The 14,652-nt window shown below is 49.9% G+C and overlaps 1 protein-coding gene across 1 annotated transcript in view; it reads right to left on the bottom strand.

Moving 5' to 3' along the window:
- The window catches only part of CUNH1orf94 (chromosome unknown C1orf94 homolog), a 45,154-nt gene that overhangs the window by 13,715 nt on the left and 16,787 nt on the right, over positions 1 to 14,652 (bottom strand). Inside the window, exons 2-4 of the mRNA XM_041653179.1 lie at positions 8,927 to 9,615; positions 4,541 to 4,786; positions 3,100 to 3,278 (exon numbers count right to left, since the gene is read on the bottom strand). Coding sequence (XP_041509113.1) covers positions 3,100 to 3,278; positions 4,541 to 4,786; positions 8,927 to 9,615 — 1,114 coding nt within the window. The remainder of the gene's footprint in view (positions 1 to 3,099; positions 3,279 to 4,540; positions 4,787 to 8,926; positions 9,616 to 14,652) is intronic.

Raw genomic sequence — 14,652 nt, 5'->3', positions numbered from 1 at the left:
TGAGGCTGTTCAGGGCCCCTCGACTGCTTGTTTCCTTTGAACTCTGCTCACAAGCTTAACTGCCCCTTCTAGGACTGCCAACACCAGCAGCCATCCACCAACACCACCTGTTCTGCACTAGGCCACGCTGGGGCCACTGGAGGGCACACAGCTGGCCAGCCCTGCTCCCTCCTTGTAAAAGACGTTGCCCCATTCATTAGTATGAGAAAGACTATCTGGCTCTAGAGATGCCTGCGGTTATTAGAATTGCAGCTTTGTAAAACCGTGAGCAAGTAAGGGCCAATAAGCGTTGACTCCTCTTCGCTTGAGGCCATGGCCTTTCCCCACATGGCTTCCCATCTTCATCTGAAGATGCTCGTGCTCCTCCGTGTTAGGGACCTTGTCTTCCTATCTCTGAGTCTCTCCACCATGGAGTTCTGAGTAAATTGGATTTGGGGCCTCATCTTTATTCCTTAGGCCCTGTGTGGAACAGACCGTGATAGACTAGTCCCCTGTTTTCTCTGCCCCCTCAAGATCTACTGAACTCCCTGACCCTCTTTTCTTGGAGCTGCATATTAATGCAATGAACATCTGTATCACCCTGGAGATTTTAAGAGTCCTTCCCTGTGCTGGGGCTCAATTAATCCTTACAACCAAATCAGTTTCTGCGGCTGCTGTAATTATGATAAGCCCGGCTCTCTTACAAACTGGGGCAGTCAAGGCACTTGCCCAAGGCCACACAGTGAAGATGCTGCAGGGCCCTCTCACCCATCTTCTGGCTTCCAGATCTGCCTTCTCTCTACTCTATCAGGCCTCCTGATCAGTTGGCTCAAAGCGAACACTAGGAGATTCTGAGACACCACGAGAAGGTGGAGATGCTGTCTTTAGCCACCATCTAGGAGGGTCATCTCCTTCATGGCCATCTTTGGTTGGGCCCACTGACTGCCTGAACTTTCTCACAAAATCTAGTAGGTCCTCCTAGCCAGGCCAGGGCATTACTTCTTTGCAAAAGTGGATGGATGGATGGATGGATGGATGGATGGATGGATGGATGGATGGATAAATACATGGATTGATGGATGGATGGTTGGATGGGTGAATGTATGGGTTGATGGATGGGTGGGTGGATGGATGGATGGATGGATTAGATGGATGGGTGGATGGATGGATGGATGGATGGATGGATGGATGGATGGATTAGATGGATGGGTGGGTGGATGGATGGATGGATGGATGGATGAATGAATGGGTTGATGGATGGGTGGGTGGATGGATAGATGAGTAAGTAGATGGATGGATGAATAGGTGGATGGATGGATGGATGGATGGATGGATGGATGGGTAAGGATAAATAAGTAGAGGAATAGTATGTGAATGAATGGATGGGAATATGGATGAGTAGTCAAGTGGACGGAGAGATGGATACATAAAGCAGAAAGGCCAGAATGAGCAGCAGTTAGAGAATGCAGAATGTGCCTGGGAATACAGCTGTCTGAGACACTAAACTGAGCTGAACTTTCAGTGTGTGTTACAGAAAAATACACCATGTGATCAACAAGAAAGTACTCTCTACTCATTTGCCATCCAGAGTCACTGACTCAGTTTCCCTCCTTCTGTAGGAAAGTCACAGTCAGCCCTACAATATTAACCAATATTAATGTCAGTGTCTCTGAAGACACAGGACAGATTTGATGCTCAGAAAAATATATCGAAGCCTTACTCACTCGGAAAGCCAAGTCAGTGGAGCACAGCAGCGCAGCCTGACACCGCGCTCGGTACATGCAATCAGTGAGAGTGACTTCCCACCGTGGGAAAGCATGCATGCAGTTGTCTCTGGTTTGGAGGTCAAGTGTATCCCCCTGGCCTTTGATTTGCTCCTGAACTTACACTGGACTCCAAGTCTCTTCACCTTTGAGTGCCCTCACCTGGTGCAGTGCTCAGTCTAAAGTAACCACAGAGCAGGAGTCTTTAAGATTACTCAAGAAAACTGAATAAATAAATAAGAATGAGCCGGCCAATGAGTAGGTGAATAAATGAATGGGGATTAGGCAAGCCCCAAATTGCAAGGGGCTGAGAACGCCAGTGAACGAAGTCATGAATTAATGACCCGGATGCCTCTCTCGAGCCTGTGTGAGGATGTCCTTACTAATGGGAGGATGATGCCCTGCAATTGCCCCTGGATGATCTCCACCTCGTCCTGAAGTGCAAGGCGTTTTGTACCTGTAGAGGGAGGGAGAGGTGGGGACTCTTGCTTCCTGAAATGGTTGAAAACAAAACAGAGACAGGTCCTTTGCTAAGCTTTTTGAGAGGGAGATGAAGGGGCATCAGCTGAGGGAGCCCCTAGAGTAGAGAGGCTCCCCACCTACATAGGATGTCTAAGTCATCAAATACTTCTTGCTCTGGTGTGAACAAAGAAAAGGCACCGGCTCCAGGTAGAAGGGATGTGATGGAAGACAAGTTAAGAGTGACCCCAATTTCTCCTCCAGTTCCCCTTTCCAGACAGGGCCAGGTCAGCAAATGGCCAAAGCCTTGGATCGGCAGGGCTGAGCCCCCGTGGAGAAGAGCCAGGGATGGGAGCCGAAGCTGGGAAAATCTTTGATGCTGAGCGCCTCTCCTGAAAACACGGAGCACTACCTAAGGGGACTGTTAAGTTATTGGATCGGACAAAGGCTTAAACGAGAGTGGACATTTATTTGATTCTTTCTTCCTTCTACCAAGTGGGCCACGGCTCTTAAGGGATATTAAGTTAAACGGACAAAATGAAGAAACTACATTTTCCCTGCATAATAAGCTCCGTGAGTAAAATTTCAAACCTGGCTACAAGTTCTTCATTCTCCCTTTGTGTGGCACTTCTAACTCCCATCCAGACAGGGTCCCTAGATCACGTGTACATGTAAGGTATGCGTGTGCGTGAGCATATAAGTGTGTGCGTGTGTGTGCATGAGTGCGCGTGCCAAGTGGTGAGTCGGTGCAGTTACAATGGACATACAGCAGAGGTTCACAGATTGACAGTGTCTACTCTCGTTCTCAAGTGACCTCTGGTTAGGGATGGCATCAGAGGGGAGTCCCAAGGCCCTTGACACAGCAGGCTCCTTTGTGGAACCAGAGCGACCTGCTTACCTGATACTGTGGGAAGGCAGAGTGGCTGGAGAACACTGGTGGAGGTGGACAGTTCAGATTGAGCCAGAGAGGCTGGTTCAGAGTGGTCGAGGTCAAGGCGGCGGTGAAGCGTGGGGCGAACACATTCCCGGCATACTTAATGTTCTTGTCAGGCACTGGTGCCAGTGTTGGTGGGTTAACTGCAAGTCACAGCGGGGGGGGGGGGGGGGCAGCTCAGTGCCTGCAGCAGGGGGAGGCTGCACGGTAGCCACCCAGGGATGCAAACTCTCGGTGTCACATCCTTTAAGAGCCAGGAGGGTCCGTCCAGGTCCAGGAGCTTTCTAACTCTGGGAAACCATCATTAGTGCACTGCTTGCTCATTTGGAGGGAATGGCTTCTCTATCACTCACTGGTAAATGAGGCTGGTGAGCAGGGGATGCAATAAATCACGTGGCTAAGGCTGGGTTTCACCTGCTTGCGGAACCAAATTCCAGCCTTATGCAAACAAGCGCAAAGCTGTTGCAAAGGGTCTCCCTCTAAATGATTAAATCTACCCCAACCAGAACTGGATACTGAGCGACACTAGAAACTCTGTACAGGTTGTTGTCTCTATATGGGAATAGTTTCCTAGATGTTTTAAAGATTAATCTTTATTTTTCTTTATGTGTATGTGTGTGTCAGGTGTGTGTAAAGAGGGCAGGTGTCAGAACTCCTGAAGTTTGTAAGTCATCCAAAGTGGGTGCTGGGGACTGAACTCCGGTCCTTTGGAAGAGCAGTCAGCTCCCTTAACCACTGAGCCATCTCCCCAGCTCTCAGTGTTCTCCTGAGTATTCAGAAACATGAGGTAGTTCAGTGTGGGCTAACAATACTGAGTTCTAAAGCATGAGGTTATGTTTAATTGTTAGTGATTTTTCTCTTCTACGGAACCAGAAACATGCCCCTCCGCAGCATCCTTTTATGTTAATCTGTTTGTGTTTGGAAAGGGGTTTTGACTTCATGACAGAAGCAATCGTAGTGAGGTAAAGGGGAGGAAGACAGGCCAGGCCCTGGATAATCTTAACATGGAAAGAATACAAAGCACGGGTTTCTCTGTGGCCTGGGCACACTGAGAAGCTGTAATAAATCTCAGGTTGGGACTGTGGACCACATCAGTTATTGTTTGTGCCCGTGGGATCTCTGAAAACCAATTACACTCTTCTAGCAATTGGATTCCCTTAGGGGATGCTGGGAGAAAATCATTTCCTCCATTTTACAGAGTTAAAAATCCTGACACCCGGGAGTAAACAGTGACTTGCCTGTGGACAGAATGAGGTAGCCTACCTGGACTTATGATGGTTTCTGGGTACCCTGCCTGGACTTATGATGGTGTCTGGGTACCCACCCAGGACTTATGATGGTTTCCGGGTACCCTGCCTGGACTTATGATGGTTTCTAGGTACCCACCCAGGGAAGGCCCACTTACACTTCAGATCCAGCCCATCCATATCCATTTTGCCTCGAAGCCTCAGCTGCCCACTGGGGTTCTTGGTGGCCCCAAAGAATTCATAAAGCAGATTCTTCTCAGCCGGCCACACTGGCTTCTTGGTTGGCAGGGTCATCGAGTCACTGTGACCCTCCTCACCACAACTGTCCTTCCGACTCTGGGGCCATTGGCTGAGAAAGAGGCTCTCTCGACCTTTGGTCAGCTCTTTGGCGCCAGGGGTTCGTTCTACAGAAAGAGGGAAACCGAGTCAAAGCCTCTGGGAAGCAAATATGTCTTGTAGATTAATTTCTTGTAGCCCATATCTCATACTGAGGTCCAGCTCATAACAGGGACTGTGTGTGTCTCAGTCAGGTTCAACCTCAGGTTCATGCTGAAGTCTGCTCTGCTTGCTGCCCATTCTTACCTTTCTGTTTTATACAGGCCCTCTTCAGTCACCTGTCTCCTCATCCATCTGACCATTGATCCATTCACCCACATACTCATCCATCTATCCATCCGTCTGCCCATCCATCCATCCATCCGTCTGTCCATCCATCCATCTATCCATCCATCCATCCATCCATCCGTCCACCCATCTGTCCATCCATCCATATGTCCATCCACCCATCTACCTGTCCATCCTTCCATCCGTCCATCCACCCATCTATCCATCTATCGATCCATCCACCCATCTGTCCACCCATCCATCTGTCCATCCATCCATCTACCTGTCTATCCATCCATCCATCCATCCATCCATCCATCCATCCATCCATTTGTCCACCCATTCATCTGTCTGTCCGTCCATTTACCTGTCTATCCATCCATCTTCCCAGTCACCAGTCCATTCATCTGTTCATTGGTTTATTCAGCCAGTCACTTACCCATTTATTCATTTATCTGTTCATCTGCCTAGCTGTCCATCCATCATCTATCCATCTAGCATCTATCCAATTGTCTATCCATTCATCTATCCATCTACACATGTCTTTTTCTTTCCTTTTTTCTTTTTCTTTCTTAAACAGGGCCTCATTGTGTAGCCCTGGTTGACCTCAAACTCACAATGTAGACTGGGGCCTTAAGGTCCCAGCGATCTACTTGTCTCTGCCCCTTGAGTGCTGGGACTAAAGATGTGTACCGCTATGCATGCCTCCTGAGTGCTGAGATTAAAGATGTGCACCACTATGCCTGCCATTCATTTTCATTTTTCCCTTCCTCCCTCCCTTCTTTTCTTCCTTCTCCTACCACGTCCCCCCTTCCTTCTTTCCATCTGTAGGGCCAGGCTAAGGACATGAGGTAGCTTGGACATGGTTTAGCAATGAGGGAACACACGGCCTAGGTAAAGAGGCGCACATCCCTACAGGACACACAGTGGAGCCATGCTGCTTAGGCCCTCATCATGAACTTCACCTCTGCCGTGATTCTCACAGGCGACTCATCTGTCCCGTCAGAACCAGGCCTTGCCCCGAGTACCGGGGACAAAGTGATGAGTCAGAGCCAGGCTGCCCTGCAGGAGCTCACGCAAGGAAGAGGGAGATGTGCCCAAAAATAGCTCTAGGACAAGGCAGATGGGCACCATGAGGTGACAAAGAGACAAAATGGGAGAAGACACTGACTGGGATCTCGTCTGTCTAAGAAGATCCTTCAACCAGGAAGGAAAGAAGGTTTAGTAAGATTCTCATTCAGGGTCAACAGGAATGCGTCACAGGCCTGGGAAACCACAGACAACTACCAGGAAACATGGAAGGGACAAAGTTAGTCATTATAAATGACTTTATACAGAAGGGACTCAATGGGTGCCAGACTCAGGTCTCACTGCAAACACACCGAGCACCCATCCCCTGCAGAAGGACACTGTGACACCTCCACGGAGCTCTCATCCACATTCCCCTCAATGTTATCATGAATGGAGTGTGTGTGTCTGTGTAATAGTGGATGCAAAACATTCTAAGTAAGAATTGCATTCTTACTGAAAACACACTGAATTTCTTGCTCATTTCCTAAACAAGAGGCTGTAATCACCGTTTATACAGCATTTACATTAGCTTAGGCAGCATCAGTAATCTACAGATGGTTTACAATGTGTAGGAGGGGGTGCAGAGGTTGTATGACATTATGTATAAGGCTCTTGAGCGTCTATGGGCTGAATATTTGAGGGGTTCCTGGGACCAAGATCTAGAGAGATAGCTTTATAAATGTGTATACACATAAATTATATTATATACTATATAATATATACATATACTCACATATATTACCATTATTATTAAGGCATTTCTCTGTTAGAAGCAGAAAGTGGGTTTTGCCCTCTGCCCTGCACTCTTTCCTCAGACTGGCTGACTCCGAGTGCCTCCACAGAGTGTGGCTAAGAAGCCCATGTACAGGGCAATGGCTCTGTGCTGCTCTGGACAGCCTGTGGGCACCTGGGAACTCTGGTACCAACTGGATCTGAGGCCCTGTGCTTCAGACATTACCTATGGCAATGGACGTGATCCCACCATATCAACGACACCCTGTAACCCAGCCCATCAGCCCCTGAGAGTCGATGCATGGCCCTGGACCTTACCTTCCCAGCAAAGGGAAGCCCTGCTCTAGCTAAGACCAATTTAGAAGTCTAGGACAATTTTAGCAGAACATGTCCCCCAGAGTCTTCTCCAGGAGTTCCTCTGGTTGCTGAGTTTAGCCCCCAGCTTGAATGCTGAAATAATATACCTACTAATAATAGTCACACACACACCCCCGAGACTGGTAGATTTGCAGCTTCTCTCACATCTACAGTCAGCCCCTTGAACATCTGTAAGACCCCGCTGACATCTGGGTTCTCTCTCTCTCTCTCTCTCTCTCTCTCTCTCTCCCACACACACACACACACACACACACACACACACACACACACCTTACCCTCTGTTTCCTAACTATACAGACACATACATGACAAACACACACACCGATATACACACAGGCACCCTCAAATCGGCCACCCCTGTGCTTTCCCTAACGAATGCTCTCACCCTTCACCCCGCACGAGGCTCCCTCTGGCATACCTTCCCCCATGGGTTTGTGCACAAAGGCACTTATGAGTGTGCAGAGGAGAGACAGACAAGATACTCATCACCTGGAGCCCCTCTAGGCAAGGAGTATGAAGGGTCCCCTCTAGAAGGAGATGTATTTCCCTCCCTCTCTCGGGGTGGTGGTGGTGGGGGGGTGCTCAAGTCTCTCATATCCACCATTATCATCCCAAAGCCTTGTGACTCCTTCAGGCCTACTGGGCTCTGAGTCCAGTTTGTCATCTCAGCTCTGATTTCCTGGGGTCCCATAAGGGCTCCAGGATGTAGAATACTCTGGAAGGTCACCTTTTTTTTTTTGGTTCTCAGGGAAGTGAATCTGGGCCCTCCCATGCGGGCACTGTCAGTTAGCCAGCACATTTCAGACTGGGGGTGACCTTTCTTTTGGTTGTCATGAGTAGAATCTAGTCTCCTAGTAACTGGGGACTGTGGGCAAATGGCTCTGTCATTCAGTCTGAACATGTACAATGCAGAAACTCAGGGAGGAGTAGGGAGCACTCTGGGGGGGAGGAGTAGGGAGCACTCTGGGGGGGAGGAGTAGGGAGCACTGAGAGGGGGTTGAGTTTCCTGGGAGGACTGTGGAGTCCCTGTTCAAGGGTTGAAAATACACTTAGCTAAGCCTCTAGAGAACAAATCAGGACCAACAGTTTGAACTACGCCTGGATAACTTAAGCCCTGGAGAGAGTGGACCAGTCCTGATGAGCAGGGTGGGTGCCTCCATTAGAAGTTAAGTACCCTCAGCTGCCAATCAATTTTCTCTCCTAGCCTGGACCCCAGACTGAGATCTTTTCTTATGAGGTAAATACTTCCTCCAGCATCTTCTGGGTACCTAGGAAAGTCAGCAATTACACCCTTCCCAGGGCCCAGAAAGAGGCTAAGTTAGTGAGATTCTTGCCACGGCAGCCTGAGAACCTGTGTTTGGATCCCCAGCATCTATATAAAAAGCTGCATGTGTTGATGTGTGACTGGAATCTTAGTCCTGGGGAGGCAGAGCCAAGATCTCTGGAGCCCACTGGCCAGCTCCTCTAGCTGAATGGCTAGGCTACCTGTGAGGGGAGTGAGAAGCCCTACTAAGAAAATAAGATGGAGAGGCACAGGGAGGTCACCTGACACCTCTGGCCTCCAGACATACACATGTGTGTATGTATACACACAGAGAAAAAGGGAGAGAGAGAGAGAGAGAGAGAGAGAGAGAGAGAGAGAGAGAGGTGCTGTGTTGTTTTGCTTTGCACCAAGATGTAATACGGCCTTCAACAGCTTTTCAGATCAAGGCCCTCCTCCCTGGAAACCCCCTCGCGTCCCTGCTCCCAGGCCCACTCACCAATCCAGTGGTGACCCTCAAGACTGGGGTCGGCCTCGGTCTTGGAGCAGATCTTGGCAAACACTGGGAGCTGCCTTTTCGGAGAAGAGACCTCCGGGGGCTTGTCAGGGAGTGCAGGAGGGGGTGGGGGTGGCAGCAGCAGGAATGGGCCCAGCCCCATGGGCTCCCGGGGTCCAGAGCCATTGAACATGCTATTCTGCAGGAAATCTTTAATGACCTTGGTCTCTTCCAGCACCATCTTGTTGTCGGGAGCCTTGGACATTTTGGTAGACTTCAGTGGGAACTGGGCCAGGAGCTTGCTGATCTCTGAATTAGAGGCCCCCAGGCTATGGCTTTTGTCCTTAGTTCCCTTGACACTCTTGACTTTGGCGGCACGCAGGATGCCTGTGACTGTAGACATGGCTGAATCACAGTCCTGCCTGCTACTGATAATGGGCATGGACAGCTTCTGCTCCTGAAGCTTGTCACCAGCCATTAGAGCGGATCCCGGGTGGTCAGTGCTGTCTGCCCCCAGAGGAGGCACAAGGAAGCAGGGAGCCAGCTCCGGGGTCCCCTGGGGAGTGACAATAGGTGTCGCCGGCTCCCCAGGGCCCTCCTGGACCACGATGAGATGTTCTTCGGTGAGGCTCAAGAATTCCTGCTCCACCAGCAAGGAGATCTCATCCTTGCCACTGCTCAGCTCCAGAGCTCTGCAAGAAGTTCAAAGACACAGTGGAGTTAGGGCTCTCCTCAACCAACCGGTGGCTCCCCAGCAGGATGCAGGCCTGAGGGGGCGGGGGGGCGGGGGGAGAAGGCAGGGTCACAACCTGTTGAAAATTTGTTTCCTAAGGAGAAAAACCTGTTGCTTTCTCGAGAGGGAAACATGGACCAGGTGGACACAAAGCCAACATCACCCACTAGGCTACAGTGCCGAAGACATCTGTTCTTTCCTCCTCAGGCCCCGAGGTAACGAACAGCAGAGAGAGAGTTCCTTGGGGAAATCTGTCCAGCAGCCAAGGGGCTGGCTGTGACTCAGCAGTTCAAAGAGAAAGATCTAGAGCCTGAAGAAGTCTCCAGGAGTACAATACAGCTAGTGCCCTCTTGCAGCATGGGGGAGCGTACGATAAAGCTCACACCAACCTCGTCAACTTTAATCTGTGCGGCCCCGAGCAAGTTGTTCGGCATCTCAGATACTCGGGCATCCTTGTGTGACTTCCAGGAGTCACGGAGGGGGCATTTGAACAGTGTAGACACCCTGTCACAAGGGTCACACACCTGTCAGCTATGTCCACATAGCTCAGGCTCACAGTCTGACCAGACCCTGAACTCTGGATTCCACAGTGTGACCGGCCATCTGGACATCTGTGTCCACCCTTGCTGGCATGGCCTCTGACAGGGCCATGGCATCTGAATTGGAATATTACTGTGAATGACAGCAGCACTTGGCTGGACCCTGAACCAGTTCGTAAGGCTCTTCCTGTCCTCCTGTGTCCCCGTCCCTCATCTCCATTACTGAGCTAGACTCCACTAGCCTGATGATGCTTGATCAGCCAATGACTTCCTAGTTGCTGGTTACTGGTTCTCTTCAGGTGAGGGAGAAATTTGATAAGCCTGGCCTCTCAACTACCTACCAGCAACCTTGGTGAGGAGGCACCTTCCTCCACTGCATTCCTAGGGGAGCCAGGTTCCCCCAGCTTAGAAGTACCTGCCATGCATACAAGAAGGGTTCCTGGGAGGGGTAGATCGAGTTGCCTATGCCTGGAACATTCTGGAAACTTGCTCAACAGCCACTCAAGGTACACAAAGAGGAAAGATGGTTAAGAGACAGAGGTAAAAAAAAAAATGAAAGGGATGCAGCATCACTGTGGGCAAACCAAAGCGTGTCTGTCTGGACCATCCACTAAGAAGCCATGAAAAATACCCAAGACAGTGTTCATGCGATGTTCCTGCTTTCCTGGTAGTGCTGTTTGCTTATGAGGACACACAAACATGCACACACACACACATGTACACACACCCCGATGCACAGAGATCTGCACAGAAACAGGCGGGCTCACAGTTGCCTCCGAAGCAGGGGAGCAGAGCCTGTCCCTGATAGTCCACAGCCCGCTTCCTACTCTCAGTTTCTCTTTCCTTCCTACTCTTCTCTCCCTCTCCCTAACCCTCTCGAATATTCCCTTCCCTTCACCTCCTTCTCATGTCTAGACTTAGGGCTATAAATAGGCCCTACTCTCACCGCGGTGCCCCAGGAACAATCAGAGTAAAGAGGATGCCCCCAAGTTTCAGTTCCTCCTCCTCCACCTTTCAAGGAATCAGGTGAGTCTCAAGTCCTAGGGACCTGTCCCTTGAAGGACTGGTTTTTGCTTGGCAAAGCGGCTGCATGCCAATAGCTCTTCTGAATCCTCCTCACCCCAAGGATGCTTATTTCTTAACACTGTGAACACGGCATTGTGGTCACACTTAAACAACAAACAAAAGCAGTCCTTATCTCTCAGAGCTACATGTTAAATATGTACAGATCAACGATGTCTGGGGATTTCCTTTAAAACTGCACCAGCTGAGGAAGGGAGGGGGAGAGGGAAGAGAGAGAGAGAGAGAGAGGGAGAGGGTAAAACACACAAGATCCTTCACAGGCCGCACGTGTCAATCATGGGGAAAGCTGGAAGCAGACACCTGGGGCCATGGCGCTAGTCAGTCTACTGGTGTCTATATTTGGTTTCTGGGTTACACACACACACACACACACACACAAGTCACCACTGAATTTTCAAAAGTGCCAAGTGGCAGGAAAGCAGCTTCTTCCCCCCGCCTCCAGTGTCTGTGTTTGCGCATGCGCAAGCCTGTGAGTATGTATGAACTATGCAAGTGTGAGGGGGAGGGGTTAATGTGTTAAGTCAGAGATCAACTTCAGTTATCTTCCCCAGGAATACTGTTCACAGGGCCCCTCACTGGCCTAGAGTTCATCATCCAGTTGACCAGTAAGCCCCAGTGATCCTCCAGTCTCCACCTCCCCAGGACGGGGATTACAAGTACATAGGCCACATCTGCTGCTTCTATGTGGGTTCTAGGAACTGAATTTCGGCCCTCACGCTTCAAAGCAAGTACTTGCATGACTAAGCCATCCTCTAAGTCCTCCAAAGAAACACCTTCTAAAAGACCTGGAGGTCCTGGTATCAAAAACACTCCAGGCACAGACCCTACTTGACACCCCACCTCCGTCATTCCCATCCTGGAAAACAGGTGATGGACAAGGACCAGTGGATGCTGAGCGGAAATTCTGTGCTGCCCCTTAGCTCCCATGTAAGCCTTGTTTTCCCCTGGCATCAGTCAAGTAAGGCTGCGCCCTCTTCTCCGGGTTAGACTGTGAAGATAATGAAGTAGGTAAGTTAGGCAAGGAGGTAGCACAAGCCTGGTACACAGCAAGCCAGCTGGTTTTTATTAGTTGTTAGATCTGTACAAAGCCTCCGCAGCCCACCTCTGCAAAGCCTGCCATCACCACCAGACTGTGGGCACCTGGATCAATGCTATCCCGGTTCATCCAGCTCGTTCCCCTCTGGATACTCAGCCAGGATCAATGGGGTTTGTTAAAAAGTTAGAAGTAGCTAGGTGGTGGTGGCACACGCCTTTAATCCCAGCATCTGGGAGGCAGAGGCAGGCGGATCTCTGTGAGTTCAAGGCCAGCCTGGTCTACAGGGCGAGTTTCAGGATAGGCTCCAAAGCTACACAGAGACACCCTGTCTTGAAAAACTAAAAACAAAACAAACAACAACAAAAAACAGAAACAGAAAGAAAGTTAGAAGTAAACACTGTACCTAAAATACCTAAAATAGAGATGCCCACTCTGGCTATGAGCACTCCCGGTATCTCCCACAAAGGTTACTCGAGGGAGGCATCATTTATTATGAATCTACCACAAGCCAGCAGGGAGGCCAGGTATAGGTATCCATGTACACACCTGGCCCCTTCCACATCCCTGGACACCTGAGAGTATCAGTCCCACTTCACAGACAGGAACAGTTTTCCTTCCAAAGACGGGGGACCTTGTCACCATGCTAGGGCGGAGGTTGATGTGGAGGAACACAGCTGGTCCACTTCCTGTGCTCACTCCTCCAGCCTTAGCCAGCTTTCTTTCAGGAGAGTTCCTCCATCAAAGTCCCACTGCATGCGTTTGTTCCCCAGTCTGAACGCAATCAGAGATGTTGCCACTTTCATCCCCTAATGCCAGCCCTTGGAGGATCAGCACGGTGAGTCTTGAGCCTGTCAACTGTGGTGTGAGTCATCCCTGACAGCCACACGTCGGCTGCGTGTCTGATGAGCGTGTCCTCTGAGTCGTACACCAGTTCACAGGTAGAAATGTCTAACGGGGGAAGACTCCAGGGCAAGGCCCTGGGGACACTGCCAAAGACCCTACATCCAGTATGACAGTAATCCGGTATCAACATGTGGGGGAAATACAGCAATCTGCTATCATCCAATCTCCATGCCTCCGTGAGAACCTTTATCAAACACCTAAGATTTGTCACGTATCCTGAAATCCTTAATCCTGTGTTTTCCCTGCCTCCTTAGCCCCCTCTATCCCCAGGAAAATAAGATCGGCTCATTCTTGTTTGTTTTAGAAAACTCCATGGCCACAGAGGAGGGACATTCTCAAAACTCAGATCAAGCAATTCCCTTTCTTAAAACCACTTTGTGGATTCTCATTACTCACAGGATAAATTCCAAACCCCTTGATGATCCCCAGGACACGACGCAAATTGGCCCCATCTCCTGCTCCTTCCACCATGCTGATCTTTTATCTTTTCCTTGAAATGCCAAGCTCATTCCTGTGACAAAGGGCCCTTGCATTTCCTGTGGCACGAATGCTCCGGGCACCCCCTGGATTGCTCCTTACCTGGCTCCTCTGCACCATTCAGGTGTCAATTTAGATGCCAGAGTCTCTAGGTGCCCTTTTCTATCTGATTTTTAAGAAAATGTCCCTTCCTCTCTCATGAGGCATGCTCTGTGGGGGTTTCTACCAGCCAGTTTCTTTCATAGCATCTGCCTTTATCATAGTGTTTATTAGTATTATTATTATTATTATTATTAAAAAGATGTTACCTCCCTATCATATGCACTCCACGAAGGCAGGGACTCTATCATCATACAGGCCTTGGCGCCTAGAACAGCACCTGGCACACAGCTCCAGCTAGGCAAGGCTTTGTTGACTGCCTGAGTAAAGGAACTCTTTTGTCTCTGTCTCCTGCTGTGTGGCTGTGTGCTTCTCTTTCCCTCTCCTGGCCAAAAACTGTGCCTGCTTCTTCTTTTTGTTGCAACCTGTCTGGCTTTGTACTCAGTTCTGACCTGGCATCCCCTTAGGTTTTTTTATCAGAAGACCCCTGCCCCGGCCACCACACTGCTGCTCCTGCTTAGCCTAATCCCGGGTAGGCACAGGTGGAGGCCCTTATCTGCTGACCACTGGCATGCATTAAACCCTCAGGGAGCCAGCACTACTTCTCAGCAGGGAGCTGGTGGTACAGGAGAATTGTCTGTATTCTGTCAATCATATTTAAATAAATGCTGATTGGTCAGGCAGGAAGTATAGGTGGGTCAACCAGACAGGAAGTAGGGGTGGGGTGATGAGAACAGGAGAATGCTGGGAAGGAGGAAGCCCATTCCTCCAGGAAGTAGGGGTGGGGCGATGAGAAGAGGAGAATGCTGGGAAGGAGGAAGCCTATTCCTCCCCAGTCCTGCCCAGATCACGGAAGAAG

The sequence above is a fragment of the Microtus oregoni genome, unplaced genomic scaffold (assembly GCF_018167655.1).
Source record: "Microtus oregoni isolate MIOR12 unplaced genomic scaffold, Mior012 000005F_ref0000423, whole genome shotgun sequence".
Classification (NCBI taxonomy): Eukaryota; Metazoa; Chordata; class Mammalia; order Rodentia; family Cricetidae; genus Microtus; species Microtus oregoni.
Note: the sequence above shows the minus strand (reverse complement) of the source record. Positions and strands in the feature narration are given on the sequence as shown.